Here is a 19,553-nt window from a genome sequence, read left to right on the forward strand (position 1 = left end):
TTGGAGGACTTGCTTTCGGAGTTAGGAACTGAAAGACCATTAGGATGAAGACACTTGGTCTAGTTCTGGTTTAATCTCTCCTTATTAACACACAGAAGCATTACACAACATGGGCCAGGTACTACAAGTGTTGATTCACATGGGCGGCTCACAGGCAAACATCTCACAAGCAAATGGACGAAGTAGTTATTTTGCTGCACATATGTAAGAACAAATTATGCTCCCACAACCTACAGCCATAGCCTAATGCAACTAACCAGCCTGCCTTTCAGGTAGCTGCAGTCTCAGCTGCAGTTTGGCTTATTTTCCTATTGAAATAAATAAAAAAAAAATCCTCATGAATCAATAAGAAAATTCAATGCCTACCATTACAACGCAGCTCGTTACAGATGTGCTGCTGGCATGGTGGCAGGCAGTCATATTTCAATTTTCAGGCTGAATGTGTTTCCCCTGACTCCACTGCTTGGAGGCTCTAAAGATTTAATCAAGGTCTCAAATTCTTATCTCTGTCATGTGGTTAATTAATACGGATTTTTATTTTTATGAGGATGAATGGATTCTTTGTCAGGCATTTTTATAGAAGTCTAAGTGACCTTGGTTTTATCTCGTCCTAGTTTTCAAAGTGCCACTGACCCAGAATAAAAAAAAACTATCAAAAATTTCACTTTGGGATGCAACCAAGACAGAAGGTAAAATCTGAGAGAACAAAATAAGAACCTGCTAATCTGGAAACTTCCAAAATTTATCACATTTCACCTTGCATTTTAAAGCTAATCTTCAGAACAACTCTTTAGAAAGAAATAGCACAGAAGAAGCATGTCACATAGACTTGCTGTAAATCAATATATACTGTTGGACAGGACAATAGCTGTTTTATCCAGTAATGAGCTATCAGCAAGTGCTATAAAATAGGCCAATCATTAAGGGCTGGAGCACAGGACATGATAGATTGCAGCAGGAGCCATGGCAGTGCTGAGCTCTCCTGGGAGGAAGAAGAGAAGAGGGCAGGAATGTCAGCCTTCCTCTGATGGTGACACAGAAAAGCCAGAATTAAAACTCATCTCCTCTCCACGGCTGCCCTTTGTTCCTTGTTTCCTGAGGTGGGAGATGGCTCCAAGGAAATAACTCCTTCCCTTGTCAGGGAGCTGGGGGAAGCAACCCCCAGCTCAGCACAGCAGATGTAGCCTGCTCCACACTGCCTGTAAAAAAGAAGTCACCAAACACCCAAGAGGTTTTCTTCTATTGTGAGGACTGGTGCCTCACAGTCAGTGAATCTTTACAACCACATGGCCTTTTTTTGCTTGTTTACTTTGAACTCAAACAATTCTTTGAAATTAATGAACACAACTCTATCATCTTCCCACCTCTGATTTGACTGACATCATCACCATTTGTGTGTGCTATTTTTGCATCTTCCTTCCACCATAGAGGTCATCTGAGGACAGATCTACAAGAGGAAGCCATGCAGCTCAGTAGGAACAGATCAGGAGCTCGATGAGCTGAGGTCAGAAGTCAGTGTACCCACCACATGTGTCAAGGGGAAGAAAGCATGTACCCAAGAAGCTCTAGATTGAAAGGCCACAGATCACTAGGGTACCTTCCATACTCTAGAACAGCATGGCCAGCAGGGTTAACTTGTAGAGCTCCTTCAAAAGAGCATTCCTGCTACAAACTAAAACACCAAGCAGGTACATAAGTAAATGGTAGGAACTATCAGAAGGATTGTTATGTCTTTGTCTACTCAGGGAGTGGTGAGGAATTCTCCCTCCTGCCCATTACGTCGTCCCTTCCCTTCCACACAGTAACACGGCTTCAGTTACAGCAGACAGGAAAGCAGGGGAACAGAGTTATTTCCAGCATTTATGTTCAGTAACATGGTGTTAAGCAATTAAAAACAAACGATATTTTCTATCAAGATTAAGTTTTTACAGAGGCCAATGAACAGGATGAAAATATTTCTACAGAAATGGGTCTTTTCAAATCCAAACAGCATTCAAGTATTAACTAATCAACTACTACCACATTTGTGCAGCAAGTGGGAACTTTCTACACTATCTTCTCTCAATCTCCTTTTCCTTTTGAAATCAAATGATCCAGTTTACCCAAAGCGTTGCTAACTCAGGAAGCCTGTTCAAACTGAGTTTGCTCTTCTGGCCTTCTTAAATACTTTCACTGGTCTCATTGCCAGGATCCTGGAGCAGCTCTGAGTCATCACCATATATTTACTGACAGAACAGCCCCTGGCGTGAGGCACTGCAGTACCTGGGGGCACAGACAGAGGCCGCAGGTTAAATTCTTTAAGGTACTAAATCACATCATTTAGAAATCAACATACCTTTAATGATAAGGGTTTACGTGGCTTTTCTAACTTTTTTTTTTGCAAACCCAGGCTGGAGCAGGGACTTAAACATAATGCCCTATGCCACTGGCTCAGAAGCAACCCACTCGCCTCAGTCACTGTAATACCAGTTTTTAAGAAGTTTGGCACTCAACAATGCCTTTAGCAAACTGAAATCTATCTAGCAGGGAACACATTTACACAACTACACAATCTATATTTTTTTCACTGGGCATTACAAACAGGCCAAAATATCCAGGATGGATTTTTTTCAAGCCAATCTCACGTGTCTCCCAATCCAGTCACCCATGCCATCACATGGCATGAAGCCGTTCAGATCCAGAAGCTGCAGACCAACTCCTCACCCAAGCAGTGTAAACAGGGCATAAATTTCAGTGCAGCTCCTCTGGGAGCTTTTCCATTTGCAAAAGTCACCCTTGAAAAATTATTAGCATATAATGGACTTTTTTGGATCGCTCTGTTTTAAAATAATAATCAACAAATGAATGTGTAGCTGTAATAACACACCAGCCTCAACAGATGAAGCGTAAAGCTGGAGCAAAATAAATGTTGGATAAGAATTCTAAGTCTCCCTGACCTCTGGAAGATTAAGTGTGTCTCAGAGCAATATCCTCCTTTAAGTTAATTACTCAGATATGAGTGCAATCTACTACAAGTTGCACAATAAAATCCATCCATATATATCAAAGCATTTAATTTTAGTCAGAGAGGAATAGGTTTTTGATTATTCATAAAGGATAAAACCTAACTGCATGAAAATAAGATAATTCACTTATCTCATTAAGCACTCTTCTGGAACAGTTTTAGCAGCCATGTTCTTATGTTATCCTTCTAGTTACAGCAATAAACAGTAGCATGAACACAGGTCAATGAGAACAGCCAAAAATTAAGACCCTTACAGTTAATTAAATTGTGAAGTAAGTACATGCCTCAAACTCTGTGAGCTAAAACACACTCTCTTGTGTCTGAATTAGCTCAGAAAGTGAGGAGAAAAAGATGGAAAACAACATTCTGTAGAGACTTGGTGGGAAAGGCCATACTTATGCTATGTTTGCTGTCCTGAGAGGGAAAATGGAAGTTGCACCCTCCTATAGGTAGCCAGATTTACATCCTGAAAGCTCCAGAGCAGAACAAACCTGGTCAGTGTCTGCTGGAGCCACCCATACTCTGGTGGCTGCAGAGTCCCCTCGCTGCAGTCTCACACTCACCCTTGTCACCACGGAGCAGACAGATCTCCAGCAGCTCTCAAGATGCCAGAAAACCTTCTCTTACCAAAGGAGAGGAGCCTTATGAATTTGTGACTAGCATCATCAACTGGAAATGTCTGGGCTTTGACGTTAGAAACCATACAGTTTCATTTTACCTATTTTATTCATGTTTTTAAAGCTTCAGTGTCCCTCTTAAGAATACTGAGCTGCTCAGAAAGATGCACTGAAAACAAGATGATTTTTACCATATCCCAGTGACTTTCTTTACTGTATTTTGTAGACTGAACACTACAAAGAAAAGTGAATGTTCATCCTTGAACATTCGTTTACCTGAGAACACACAGAAAGTCCACTAAAGCTGATTTGTACATTATTAAGTCCCTGGTATTAATTTAATAGGCTTTATACAATGATAATGGCTGCTAAGAGGTAACCTCTTTATTACTTATTTTAAGGTTCTTCTTGTGTGGAGACAGATTGGACTCAATGATCCTTGTGTGTCCCTTCCAACTCAGATTATTCTACGGTTGTCACCCCCTTCCTTTCCTTTTCTTCCAGAAGGTATGCAGCCTGCAGAAGATTTTGACTTAAATCACAATCAAATCTTACCTAAACAAAGTGCCTGGTTCTACATGCAGTTAAAATAAAAAAAAAAGCTAACAATTTAATTACATTTTTAGGCATATAACTTCACGATGACCAAAATGACTGGTTAATTAGGACAAGGCCCACCAAATGTGTCAGACAAGTGCAGTAATATCACAGCCATTCAGAAATAATAGAAGACTGAATCACAAAAAAATTAAATGTGGAACAAAGTACAAGCAATCCAGACAAGACCTCATGCCTACTTTTTTTTCCTATGCCAGCTGTTCACACCTAACTCCTGTTGCACTGTGCTTTTTACAGTACTGGACATATTCTCAATTTATAATCTAAAAATTTGGGAAGTAGATCACAACCAGTAGTACAACCACCCTCAGCCACACAAAAATTGAGCTGTTTTTCTAAAAGTTAGGAGCAGTCACTTCTTAAATCTGACACTTCCCTAGTATTTCTCCAGGTGAACCTGAAGATTTAAAGTAATCAAAGCAGTCTTTGGCTGCTTTAAAAATCCCATCTCAAGATTCCTTATAATTAAAACAGCCCCTTTTCCTTGAATGACCCTGACATTCTTATGTGATCCTTTCTACTACAGATCTGTAGTAGATTTATTAATAGTTTCTGTATGTCACATCACGGAATGCATTTCCAGTGATTCATTGCAGCTGTATTACCTTTTGCCTGTATGACCCAGATCAGATGCTGCAGCATCAGTGCTCAATACATTAGACATGTCTACACCATTTGTTGCATCTTCAGGCATTACAAAAATTGCTTTCACCGCTTTCTAAGGACCTCTCAAAGTGTTTTAGAACAGCCAAGAACACACAGCTTGGCTCCAGTTTGCACCACATCAGCATAATGTAGGAGCTCAAATTACTACAACATAGAAAAATTATTTAGTTATTTCATTTTTAATAAGCAAGATTCTTTCTCTTAGATACTGATCAAACAACACTACTTTCACTGGACATATCTGACTTTTCAGAAAGTAGTGGTGTTATTACAAAATAAAACCCTGGTCTAAAATCCCACATATCTCAATTCCATGCCTTAAAGCTAGACAGTGTTTCCCAAATCTATTTCATGACTACAGTCAGGTCAGTCTCTGTACTAAGGGCTGAGTGTGACAGGCACAGCAAATGTGTGTCTCACAAACTGTGCTTGGTGCTAAAGCCAGGCTAGCACTCGACTGCTATGGATTTTTGCTCTCTGTCCTGAAAACTTAATACTGAAACAAAACAGAAGAAAGTTCACCATTAAAGATGTTTGGTTTCAGACCACTGTTAACACTCACTCATCAAAACATGTGGCTTCAACAGCAACATTAGTGCAAATATGGACTGTAAAAGTGATTTGGCAGATATTCTCTCGCACCATCTGTTTTTAACATATTTACTCTCAACTATGAACCATTTCGTTGCAACTAAACTAAAAGCAAATGGGTCTGTGGAAACATGACTTCATTCATCTGTTCTAGAATACTCAAGCTTTGAACACATTGAAGACCAGCCTTACTGCCATGCTTATGCTGCTGCTTGACTCCCTGACCAATGAATGTTTTCATGAGTACATCTAGAGCAAAATCAGTCTTTCCAGGAATTTAAAGGAAAATACATAAAGCCTACATGATAGGCCATCTCTGATGTGCTGATGGCCATTTAAATGTCAATTTTTCTGCTTGTTCTGTCCATGAGCTTTCTTTCTACACATGCATGGGATAAAGCAATAAGGACTGAAAAGTAAATAAAAGAAAAAGAAAGGAAATGAAATAGCACTGCAGTTAACTCATTAAGACAACTCAGTGCAACCAACTAATTGTCAGCAAATTGAAAACAAGGAAACTAATGAAATACCACAACTGCTTTCACATTGGCAATTCCCTTGAAAACAGTTTACTGTAACATATTCTGAGTAACAAAGTGTAAGAACCCACAATGACATATGCACCAAAAAAGGCAAGGGCTCTGAAAATAACCATGAGAAAGTACTACCAGAGCTGTAACCTTTCAGTTCATTGCTGAGATGTTTTCACAAAGAAGAAAAATTAGCAAAGTAACACAGTCATGAACAGACTACAGTGTAACATCAGGCTTACATTCTAACAGGTATCTCCTAATTCCCTTCAACTTGCACAGGGTCACAAATTCACCATAAATCCACATTAAGAAACCACAGAAAACTATAGCAACCCACCTTGCAGTGATAGAAAGAGGTCATCTATTTCGGAGGAAGCCTGCTCCTCTGCTGAGGGAGATGACTGATTCGATGCCATGTTAAATCCAATGGAGACTCTTTAATCAATTTCCAAACTGAAATTACAAAAAAAAAAAGATAATCAGTAGAGTTTTACATTAACGCTGCTGATATCAGAGTTGTGAAGGAATGCATAGATTAAATGTCACCTGGGGGTTTCTGTACTTTGTTTCTGGAGCTCACACGGAATGAAGTGAATGTTCCTATTGCATGAATCAATTTGTTTTGCCACTTAGCTCTGCTCAGTTGATGTCTAACAGAGGCCAGCAGTGCTCCACAACACAAACCATGGATGCAAGTGTGTCTTGCCATGAAAACAAAAGCACTATGATTAGGGAAAGACAAACGCAGTTGCTTCCTTTTAGGAAGCCAGGTTGGCAAAGGCTCACAGAGCCTCCTGCAGATCTGCTGCTGCCAAACCTCCCAGGCTTTCTTTACATCTTTGTATTTTCCTTCATGCACAGATGATTGTCACAGAATGGAAACAATTAATGCAGAATCTGCAAAGATTAAGGTGAAATGCAAAAGCAGCAGTTAACACAAGTGGATAATCACAGCTGCTGGTTCTACTTAACAGTGTTGTTACTTCTTAATCCCCATGATGAAGTACATTTTTTCTCCAGCTCCTCCATTCTCCTGTCCCTGGATACCTCCCCTATCTCTAATTCAGTTTCAGGGATTTATATGCTATGCCTTTCATAGAAGTATAACAATGTTTCTGTTACTGCAGTAGCAATATTGTTCAATTTGACCCTGCAGGAAAACAGGCCTCTGAGCTAGAAGCTCATTTTTATCAAGAACTTAAACAAGTTCAAAAATGAATAAAGCTGAAGATGAAATAAGGGCTCACTTTAGGCAGCCTTTCTTTCCTTAAAGAAATATGCCTTTTTCATAAGAAGTACTAGGATTTAGGCACATGTTGGCAACCCTTCCACCAGGTATACATCAAAATGACAGGCGAAAACTGATGAGTAAGGGAACATAACATTAAAGAAAGCCAGTGACATTTTCATCCTGCTCCTTGTGCATATGAATGACGATGAAGTCTGTTTACTCCAGCACATACAGTTTTCCTTCGTTCCCTGCACACAATGTACACCCGTGTAATGAGGAGCTATTCAATACTTGGTTTTCCTCACACCCTGAACAACGCGTGTCCTTGTGCTTTATTCGAGAGCTGCTCTGCTGACAGGATTATTAAGCTCCTCACAACATCTTCCATGGCACTCATCGCCGCACTATTTGAACACTTTGCAAATACCACTCAATTCCCATTTGCAGCACCTCCTGAATCGGGCTATTGCCCGTGTTCTACCAATGACAAGCAAAGGTGCAGAGAGCACAAAGGTGAAAAAGGTTGCTAATTTGACTCTATTTTCACAGCGCAATAGATTGTATGTCCAAAGCACTGATTCCAGCTGGCAGGGGGCACACAATCATTCTGCAGGTTATCAATAACACAGGAGTAAAATTTAAGGCACCAGACACCAGAAAAGGGATTTCCAGCCGGGGAAGGTAAAGACACAAACTATCTAGATTATCCGAGAAAAGGTAGAAACATTTTATAAGGGTTTAGTTTACTTAGCCTACCCAGAAGTGCAGGAAAAGACTACTTCTCTGACAGGCACGCAGACAAGACAACATGAACTAATTATGCCTTCACGTTAGCATGGAAATCAGATTACTAAATATTAGGTTTTAACAAAGCCTCTCAACACATACAGCTGCCACAAAGGCCTTACATAATTTTAAGACTGGAACTGTTCAGAAATGGGCAACAGAAAGAGGTTGTGCCTTTACTGAAGGACACTGGAACTTGCAGCCACGGAAATCTCTGCTGGGTCCTCTGCCATGGAGTTCATAGCTGTTGATCCAGCCATGGGGCACTCTGCTCCCAAGTCTGAATCTCAAGTCAGACAACCAGAAAATAAGCACACAATTAGCTGTCAGTGATAAAAAAAAATCAGAGATAAGTGCCAGGGCAAGTGTCTTGCAGGCTCTGAGTAGGTGTTAAACTAGAATCCAGTTCTCCCAGCAGCGCTGCCTACGCCCAAGGCTATACAATCTTTCCTGGGAAACTTTCCTTCTCCTCTTGAAATCAAGCAACACAACCAAATCCTAAAAATGCAACATGTCAGGAAACCTTAACATCTTGTGGTTATCACTGTATGTTATCATTATGTGATTGCTACTCAGAAGGCTAGTAAGCACACCAAGAACCAAACAGGGGGTACAAATCACACCACCAGATCTCCGGCTTTTTGCTCACAGGATATAGGCAGTTTGCTTCACTTCCTGAACCTTCACTTTTCCAATTGCCAAGTGTAGGCCTTCAGAGCTATTTAAGTGCTGTGGCTCAAAGCTCTGTGCAGCTCAGCACTCTTGCCCACCCAGCGGGATGGGAGACAGGACTGGAAAAAAGGTAGAATGGAAGGGTAAAAAATAAAATGATAAAAGAATACACTCAATTTCAGTAAAAATGCATGTTTTTATCCTTTATCATAGGTTTATTTCCAGTTTTAACCTTATTTTCAGCTAAATGGGCACATGATGCAGCACCAAATCACCAGCAGTGAAAACACACATATCTGTTTGACTTCCTTGCATCCAAATTTGATATGGTGACACAAATAGAGCTAAGTCATGTCCACCTGGCTTGTATAATGCTGAAGTCATTGGAGCATAGTCTAGAGAAAGGGAACAGGATCTGGAATGAAAATACCTCTGTGATAATAGGATAAGAGATGCAAGAGCTATGAAGCAAAGCCCAGTGCAATTTTAACCTTTCTGTGAGCATTTCTCCTCTGTCCACATCCCTTCTCAACTACAGCAACAGCACAGCAGGCAGTATCTCCTTCTATGTGCCTGTATCTGTTTCACAAGGTGGGACTCAGCTCAGATCACTGGGCATGCAATTGATAAAATGTAATAAAGCTTACAGGTTTTAAAGCAGCAAAATTTAAAGCATTAATGCTTTGAGCAAGGAGCGTAGGATGAGACAACTTCCAGAGATCCCTTCCAACAAAATTATGGCACTTGATCACAGAACGTGTATAAATGAAAAAAAGCATATGCTTCTATTTTCTATTAAGAAAAAACTAAGGCCTCTTTATCCAGAGGATGAATTTTCTTTTTTCTTTTTTCTTTTTTTTCTTTTTATTTTTTCCAAACAAAAATCCGCTCCATAAATCCTCAGCACAGGTTATAAAACTGCAGAGCTAATACATGAGAAGTTTATTGCAAAAGCTTCCACGGCCCTGAAGCCTTCCTCTCACCAACACAGCACATGCATTTTTCCCTGCCTCTAATTCCCGTCCTGCCCCAGCAGAAGACCCCACATGTGCTTTAAAGAGAGACACACACGCTCCTGGAGGACATATCTGCAAGGATTAGTATTCTTTAGAAGGTTCAAGGTACAGATTGTCTGAGATGGGATTACCTAGGGACAAGAGGCTCGTCCTTTTGCCCTTACTCCCAGAATTTCATTCAAATATAGCACGTTAAGTGTAACTGTACTGTATCAACCTTTGAAGGGTATAAATCTGTGGAGGTGTTGGTAAAATTGCTTAGCAATGCATTTCACAGGCTTTAGGAACTATATCATCTTTTCAACTCTGCATTTGATTATTTTGTTTTAAAACAACTCAAAGAACCCGCAGAGCTAAACCAAATCCTTCAGTTCCACAAAAGACTGAATAACTGTGAAATACACATCCAGGGCATTGAAAACAAACTACAAAGAAAAGCATGCTTTTTCAGTGGAGATAAACCAAAGGTGAAGAGAACACTTTGTGTTTCCACCCTTCTGTAGTCTGGTATTAATACAACTCAAATGGTTCAACTGTTAACCAAAGTTTTCCCCATGACAGTGGCACTTCTAAGTCCCAAACCCAGACTATCTGCTAGTGGGTGTTAGAGAACTCCCTCCCCTACCTCTCCTGCAGTTCTCACAATGGGCACCTAAGCACACAGATGGGAATTAGATCAGTATGCTCATAATACATAATTTCAACCCACCTTTCTCGTAATGTCTCTCTCACAAATTGAGCTGAAACATTAGTAGACTAAAAAAATATTTACAGAGAAACAAAGGCAGGCTGAGAGACCAAGAAATCTAAGAGCAAGTAACACACTGGAAATCTCAGAAACTAACCTAAAAACAACAATACCCCAGCTTTCAAATTCTGGAGAGATCATCATGAGAACAGACAACACTGACTTAAATTTCACGTCTCCAGTGAGACTTAAGTCCCAGTGAGACTTTAAGAGACACTTTTCTTCATCTGGGTCTTTATAAAAAACATGCCTGTCTCAAAGAAAGGGGGAAAAAGTTTGGGATGGATTTTGGTAGCTTCACTAGCAAGGATTTTGTAACCTTAACTGAACAAGTTGGATCAGTATGGATTACAGATTTCATCCTTCAATCAGTCCAAGTATAAAGAGCAGTACGGTTTCATCGTGTGAACAAAACAGCAATCATACAGAATGCTCCTCTGTGGCAGAAGTGCTGCTGTTCTCAAAGAACGTGTGCAACTACAATTAAAAGACAAAATGCACATTTCATTAATGATGAAAATTACTACAAGAAATTATAATAATGCATGCTGTTAAGGCAGCAAGGTAAACTAGCTGGCATGACTTCCACACTGCCTCATGATCCCAGTGAGTAGCAGCCAACTCCTGGGCATCCCTGCACTGTGCTGCAGCCTGCTGGGCAGATGCGCCCTCAGAGCCCTAATTGGGAGCCAATCCCAAAAAATCACATGGCGTGAAATTAGCTCACAAATGCACTCCTTCCAGTTGAAAGCAGAGATCTTACAAACAAGCCTGTCTAGAGGTTTATATGGTGAACGTTATAATCTGCTGTCAGTAAGTCTCTGCTTCATTGTTTTTGCATTTACAGACACATGCCTCATATTTTCCCAATTATGTTGGCTAAATGCTTTCAGTTGGTGTTGCAATAAGTACTACAGACATCTTTGTATGACATCTCCAACCACTTGGTTTTACTTTTCCTTCTTTGAAGTGCTGCTGATTGTTTATGGCTCACCCGGGGACATAGAACTTCCCTCCATAGAGGCCTCTGCCTGTAAACTGAAGGCTGTTCCTAGCAACAGATTATTATTACTCATGTGTTAGCTGAGCTGATGTCACGACAAGAAACGGCTGATTTTTATCTCTGGCAAATTTGTCCAAAGGAAGTAGAACTCTACAATGCAGGCTGACTGAAGAACCTTTGCCTTCTTAACAGAGTGCTGCTGAACCTTCATTTGACAAGCAGTTCTTCTGTAAGTCTGACACTGTCTCCTTACAGGCAAATTGATGGGATTCAAATCACAGTAACATGACTTGAAGAACTACCAAAGAGAAACCCCTCTGATCAAGTTGGGGTTTGAGGTGATTTGGCTTTGTTTGGTTGATTTTCACATGGAGGATGGTGACACTGGAACAGGTTGCCCAAGGAGGCTGCATTGGATGCCCCATCCGTGGAGGCATTCAAGACCAGGCTGGATGTGGCTCTGGGCAGCCTGGTCTGGTGGTTGGCAACCCTGCACATAGCAGGAGGGTTGGAACTAGATGATCACTGTGGTTCTTTTCAATCCAGGCCATTCTATGATTCTATGTTTGGGTTGCCTGTTTTAACAGTGTTTGCTCTTTTCCGCTCACTTCCAGTGTGCTCACACCCCTCTTGAATCTTAAGTCTTAAGTCACAGCACTTAAGTTTGATGTCACACTTCCTCCTCAATCACTTCAACACTCTTAAATGCCAGTTTTGGGGCTCTTTGTGCCTGCATCTTCCAATACCTTTCCATTAAGACGCTCTCTCTGCTGGAAGTCCTACTCCAAAGTGATGTTCGGTCTTGTCACATTTAGAATGCCAGACAATTTTGCTGTTTGGGGTGGCCTCATACAGCATACAAATCCACAGCTGGAATGAGATCCAACAAAGCAAACATGCAGATCCCCTTCTCTTCAAAGCCAGAACCTCAGGTAACAAAAATCAGAAGAACACCACTGACAGATCTGTCCTGATTTCCACTGCTTGATGAACTGACAACTTCTTCACAGAAAAAAATAAGTATTTGTCATCATCCAGTAAGTGTAAGTAGCACATTATCCTTGCTTTCAGGAGGAAATAAAAGTCTCCCATTAGGTTTCCATCACTTTGAAGGTGATGGGGAAAAGAAGGTAGAGCCTTCTGATCCCAGGCTGGATGTGGCTCTGGGCAGCCTGGTCTAGTGGTTGACGACCCTGCCCATGGCAGGGAGGTTGAAACTAGATGATCATTGTGGTCCTTTTCAACCCAGGCCCTCCTATGATTCTATGATGATTCTACATAAAAACCCACTGATTTTAGATGGGTATCTGCCAGTCCTTTAAGAAACTGCATTAGAGACACAAGTCTGGCCTTGGGTCTTGTTGAGATCTAAGCAGCAGGAGATGAAGAAATTCAAAAGGAAAAAGCTTGAAAAAGGCCAAACAACTGCTCAGAAAGAACCAATCCCAGAGAATGTTGAATCTGCAAGAAATACAGATGGACACAAAACCACACCTCGTTGCTGCAAAAATAGTCTTCACTCATGTGAATTGACACACTGAATTTAAACGCACAAGTAAGGACTCCTCCAAATAATAAGAGCTGCAAGACCAAGACACGTCCTGTTAGTTTATTTATGACAACCAGCAACAGGACATTTTTCTCATCCAGGGACTTCCCAGTAATCTATTTATAATCTTGAAAACATGCCAGGACAAGCGTCTGAGTATACAAAAGCTACACCAAACTTCTTAAAGCCAGCAAATGTTGCTGGTTTGTCTTTGATTTACACATCAGTAATGCTTCCTGTTACAGAGGTACAGTGGATCTTCTCACTGCATTAATTAATTTGAAAACATGGTTAGAAAAATATCTTTCCTGACCTTTTCTTTCTTTGGAGGGTGGTAAATATATCAGCCATCCTTGTACAATCACACAGCTTGAAAACAGCATTAACTCCATGCTGTTGTTAACACACAGAAATGCTTTTATTAACATGAGCTAAGCCTCATTCAAGATTTGACCCACGGAGGTGCACGATGCATTTGCTTGCTCTGTGCACTCAGAACAAGAGCCTATCCCACGTTTATCTGCTCCCAAGAGGAATTGCACTGCTGAAGCATACGTAATTAAGCCGGAGAAAACATGATTTTCCAACTGGTTTCCACGTTTTCCTGCATCATTAATAAAAACAAGTGTTTAGAACTCGTAGTCACAACTGTTAGTGCCAAAAGGTAGAGCAATGGGTGCCTGGAGGCTCAGAAGGCCAACACCGCGTCCAGCACACCGCTACACAAGAAGCCAAAAACACTGTGGTGGCTTTGCCATGAGCCAAAATGACAATTCAATCTCTACATCACAACCAATAAGTACAACATGCCAAACTCTGCCCCAAAATCTCCAGCTAGGTGCCACATCAGGTATATGATGCACTGCTGCCGCAAGGCCAGGTGGGAACAGCTTCCACAAGGTGGGGTATAGGCATGTGCTTCCCTGTGACTCCACAGCCATCGATAAGAGGGCTGAGGGGAAGGGTTTTTTTTAAACACAACACGAGAAACCCAACTATCCCAGGATCTAGGCCATTCCCAGGCGACCAAGCCCCAACTGCGTGGGCACAGGCAGGCCTCAGGCCTGCTGCTCCCATCCCGCTGTGCAAACAGCTCATCACAGCCCTTCCTCTGCGCTTCCTGAACCGGGCCGCTCCTTACAATTGGAAGGGCAGGGCATGGGCTGCAAGCAGAGCCACTTCAGCTGTCACACAGGGGACTCTGGCTGGAATGGGCTGGAAAACAGTGCTTGCTTTAAGCAAGCAGACTGCAATATTATTTTTTTTTTTCATTTATTTTACTCATCTTTATTTCCCCTCAAAAATAAATCCTTTGCTTAATGTTTTCTTAGAGACTCACAGCCAGCCTGCCATTAATACTGAAATCACTTCATATAGTGTAAAAGGTATTTAAAATAGTGCTAAGTAATAATTACACCCATCTTGTATGAATGACATTACCCTAACAAGAATCAGGCTGCTAGTAACACTCTTTCTTTTACTCTGCTAGTAACCCCTTTTCCCTGAATAAAGGAAACAGTCAGATGGTTAACAAGCAGATTATTCTGCTGAGTGAACCTCGCTTAAGCAATAATGGCTTGGAGTTTCCCAATTAAATCGTAAGTCCATTCTCAGATCTTTTTGAAAAGGAGTAATCTGCTTTTTCAGGAAATATAGTGAAGGGAAAGGTAGGGATAGCTGCAATATAAATGCAGGAGTCTTTGCTGGACTGAGGACTTCCTCTTACAGAGCAAAACAACTGGAGACAGCAGCACAACGTTTGCACACAGACCTCAGGAGGCAGAGCCATTGGGAGCGTCAAGAGAGGGGAGGGAAGCTAAATGCAATATGCATCTGGGAGCCAAGAGAGAAAGGGCACGTCTCATGCAACTCCTATCTGCTTTGGCAGTATTCCTGTAAAGATCACGGGCTTGTTTTGATCACTAAATATAGCAGAGAAGAGGAATCCTGCTGCAAGTAGTGCTCCACCAGAGCTTGCTGCTTCATGGGCAGAAGGAGAACACAAAAGAGAGATTTGTCCAACCAACAGTAACAAAAGCTTGCCAAAATTTGAAGGGCAAATTATAATTTAAAAGATAGAACCCAGCCTAGCAGCTGTGAATTCATCAGTTTCTCTCTCCAGCAGTGCTGACTGCTGCTTGTCCTGCTCTGACCTGGAGGGGCTGCCTCTCCAAACAGCGAGCCTCTCATTTCCCAGTTATGCTTTCAGCTAAAATTTCCCCCAGAAATGCTACTTAGGATCTCCTTTGGACACCTGTCTGTGAAAATCTGCACACTGACATGCCTGTCTGGGTTTTGCACATGCAGAAAGAGCCCTTGGACCATGATAACCCCCACGCTGCCCATGTGGGACCCTCTGCAGTGATAGAAAACTGGTGCTCCGCTCCGCAAACTCAGCAGTTTCCATGGAGCTCTTCTGTCTTCTGCTTCTGACAAAATGTCTTTTGCTTTGCTTTCAAAGAATTACTTGTGTTAGGAAATACAAAAATCCCCATGCAAACGTAAATCTCTAATTTATAGCATAGTTTCAAGCCTGAAGAATAACTTTTTGTGTGCTGCAAAAATCAGGCCAACATTCTGATTCCTACCAGTACTGCTGTCAGAGAGGAACAAACAGCCAAGCTGCACATAGAAAGCCCAAGAAAAAATAACTTGTTAGTATATGCTAACCTGCTACAATAGATCTTGCCATACAAACTATATATATATATATATATTCAGTTGCAATTTCAAAACCATTGAGTTCAAATAGAATCACAGAATCACCAAGGTTGGAAAAGACCTACAAGATCATCCAGTCCAACCATCCACACATCACCAATGGTTCTCACTAAACCATATCCCTCAACACAACATCCAAACATTCCTTGAACACCTCCAGGGTCAGTGACTCCATCACCTCCCTGGGCAGCCCATTCCAGTGCCTGACCACTTTTTCAGAAAAGTAGTATTTTCTAACGTCCAGCCTAAATCTCCCCTGGCACAGCTTGAAGCCATTCCCTCTAGTCCTACCACTAGTTACACGAGAGAAGAGACAGACCCCCAGCTCATCACAACCTCCCTTCAGGTACCTATAGAGAGCAATAAGGTCTCCCCTGAGCCTCCTCTTCTCCAGACTGAACAATCCCAGTTCGTTCAGCCCCTACTCATAACGCCTGTGCTCCAGACCCCTCACCAGCTTTGTTGCCCTTCTATGAACCCACTCCAGGGCCTCAATGTCTTTCTTGCAGTGATTTCCTATTTTTCTTAAATAGGAAATAGCTCAGAAGGTAGGATGCCTAACTTATCTCATGCTTTCCCCACCTGCAGGATGCTAAGTCCTCTTGGCAGTGCCCGAACCACAGAGCTGCCCAGGTTGCTGTTCTCCTTCAGAATCTGGATTTCTTACCGTGGAGACAAAGCAGGACAAATGCCCATGAGCCCTGTGCATTTCCCTTGCTGAAAGGCAGCAGCATTACTAACAGCCGGTTACTTATGGACAAGTCCAGTCAAGCAACAGAAAATGTGCATTGCGTAAGCACCGCCACTGCGCCATGCTCTTCATCAGCCAGCCAGGCAGCCTTGGCAGCATCACAGCCAACAGGAGCTGTGAGCCATGCCTGGCATTCTGGCCAACTGCACACGCTGATGTGTGCTTCTGCATCACTTTCTCTTGGAGCTGCTGCCCTGGGTGAGACTCCAGCAAGGAGCTGGCGTGCGACTACAAGCACGCATCCTCGGAACAGGATATGCTTTGGTTTCCTTACAATCCATGCACCTGCTTTGAGTACAGTAAAACACAGGACCAGCTTTTTGGAGATCCTCTGCAAGAAGAGACACGTTAAGAGTTGCTTCCAAGCTTTCCAAACAGGAAGCATTCACTTGTAAAAGGTAAAGTAAAGCCTGCCCGTACCAGCAAGGCACTGCCACTCTGCAGGAACACCTTCATTGCACAACTTTCTGTTTCTTTCCTTTTGGGAACCGTAGGCACATAATTAGGAAGAAAATTCAAATTTTTCACTACCCCAAATGAAGCCAGCTCCACTCTTACTCTCCTCTTACAATAACAAGTTCTGCCTTCTCCATCCCAGGAGGATTTCGTCACCAACATCCCACCCAGATCTGCGTAAGAAACAGCTTTGCAAACAATCTATCAGACAGGGTTTCCTTCTTTTTTTATTTTTTAAATAAAAAGTATTGTTTTGGGTCGTTGTTGTTGATGTTTTTATATAAAAGCAACCATAAAGCTGTCAGCCTGCTAACTTTGCAACCACTTGTTACAGTCAAAGTGGTTGATGAAGCAGGATGACAATACTAGGAAGTACCTGGAATTGATCTTCAGTGTTTATTTTTGGAGGCTGGCTTTCCTCCCAGCTCTTATTTAATAGTTTGCTCTTTCCCTCCTCTTCTCATTCCTCCTCCCTGGGATCAAATTGCAATTTGTTTCACCTCACACAGTTCAACCACAGATCCCCAGCGCACAACTTCAGGAATCAAAGCCAGCCTCACATAACACATTCTTTCTCTTTCACTGTTAACACGTTCTTTTCTCTCTTAAAAAATGATGGGAGAATGCTCCAGTATTTGTCTGAGACTGGAGGTGCGGGAGGTCCATTTAGTGCTCAGTACACATCTCTACTTTGTATCTGTTAGTTAAGCACATTCCTTCAGCAAACTCTCCCCTTTGATACTCAGTTCATTTGGAAAAGGAAGTCCTGTTGCTGCAAACTAGTTCTCTACACAGGAGAAATTTTGGCCCTATCCTCCATGGTTCACCTGCACAGGTAAGTCAGGCTTTTTCCAGAAAACCCATGCTTTCTCTTCCATGCTGCTAAGTAAGACTACAGCAGTACCACGCTTCAGGGCAGACCAGGTCAGAGTCGCCCATGTGATTGCAATGGGTTGGCTCGCTGCAAGTTTCAGGTGAGTTTAAAAAGTTTCCACACATCGTTAATTAATCTTACACGCTGTCTTCAACCACTGCAAGTCTGAAGTGCAACACATTTATTCCTTCAAGGTTTAACCATTTCTGAGCATGCATGCAATTATCCCCACTAGCCCAATGGCTACACGGTAATTCAGTGATGTGCCTGAAGCATGGGTTTTACAGAAATATAATAATATACATAACATTCTGCATTAAGTTTTCATGAAAAGTTGATGATTACCTACCAGGTGCTGTCCATCACCACTCACTGAGCAGGTGTCACTCTGGGAGCACGGATGCTTGCAAACAGCAGCAGGGAGCACAGGGAAGGAGCACATCCCTGGGAGCCTGCTGTCATCGTCACTGCCACTAACCTGAGGGGCGACCTTGAAAAAGCCACTCTGCAAATCCCCTTTGGCCTCTTATTTATAGCAGAAGATTGTCTGGCGCTGCAGGTGCAGCTTGAAGCCTTCCCAAATCCACAGAGTGACTAAGGGAGGAGGAAGGCTTTGAACAGGACATTGCTGTCTGCCCTCTGCTTCCAGGTCAAGCCTTCAAGGCTCCAATGCCTCACGCAGCACAACTTATCTGGTAGAAACAAGGACACGCACAGCCCTCCTAGAACCTGTGCCGTGGTATTAGACATTTTGGCTGAGACTCAGCTCTCCTGACATTAAACATCTCCAACAGAGATGCCACCATGTGCCTCCATTGTTTGGACACTGTAGAAACAATGGAGAGGAACAGGCACTTTTAGGGCAGTTCATCCAGGGTATTTTTAGATGTCAGTGCGATGAATCATGGCCCAGAAGCACTTGCTCCTCTCTGACTATGAAAGGAGTCTAGACAACTGTCTCACATGCAGACAGCTATGCTGTAGTTTGGCAAGATGAATCTCACAATTTAAGTTGAGAGAAAGGACATAAACAAAGAAGCACCTCTGTGTTTCCAGTTAGGTGAGAAGGTTTGCCTCTCCCAGAGCACAAGGTGCAAGTGGCCTGCACATCCCTCCCTCCCCCCCAGCATCCTGCAGTTGGATAACACACAGCTACCTTCGCTGAGAGGACTTAGCTCTGCTAGAAGAGTTTCATTTCCCTAGAATAGGATCCCCAGGGCAGCGGGCACAGCTCCGAGCTTGCTGGAGTTCAAGAAGCATCTGGACAGTGCTCTCAGACGTACGGTCTGATTTTTGGGTGGTCCTGTATGGAAAAGGACTAGTACTCAGTGTTCGTTATGGGTCCCTTCTAACTTGAGATATTCTATGACTCTATGATTTAATCACTGAACTTCAAGCTTTCGTGAAATATACCCGCAACCAAAGCTTGCTTCATGAGAGCTTCCAATAAGTAAGACATGCTGCTCGTGGGGCAGCTGTCATTTCCCTACCTGCATCACCTAGGTGATGTTAACAACTCAAACCAACCCAACACAGAGTTCTTTCTGATGCCAAAAAACACCAAAAAAAAAATTCCTGAAGCTGTCCACTTCCAACATTTTTACAAGCACATTGTGGTCAGCTGTACACCATTCCTTAGCCACAGACACACAGGGCACAGCAGCAGTGTGTTCCCCTTTCCACCCTCAACCCTTCATTTCATCATTTGCCAACTTCT

General features: G+C 42.3%; 1 protein-coding gene across 5 annotated transcripts in view; it reads right to left on the reverse strand.

Moving 5' to 3' along the window:
* Positions 1-19,553, reverse strand: part of SYNE2 (spectrin repeat containing nuclear envelope protein 2) — a 172,594-nt gene that overhangs the window by 148,767 nt on the left and 4,274 nt on the right. For 4 of the 5 annotated variants that reach the window (XM_090141784.1, XM_031605585.2, XM_031605584.2 and 1 more), the window contains exon 2: positions 6,367-6,482. In XM_090141784.1, coding sequence (XP_089997910.1) covers positions 6,367-6,445 — 79 coding nt within the window. In that variant the 5' untranslated portion in view covers positions 6,446-6,482. Of the gene's footprint in view, positions 1-6,366; positions 6,483-6,575; positions 6,729-19,553 lie in introns of those variants that run through there. The other variant, XM_090141783.1, reaches the window with a different exon arrangement.

The sequence above is a fragment of the Phasianus colchicus genome, chromosome 5 (genome assembly GCF_987193195.1).
Source record: "Phasianus colchicus chromosome 5, bPhaCol1.hap1.1, whole genome shotgun sequence".
NCBI lineage: Eukaryota > Metazoa > Chordata > Aves > Galliformes > Phasianidae > Phasianus > Phasianus colchicus.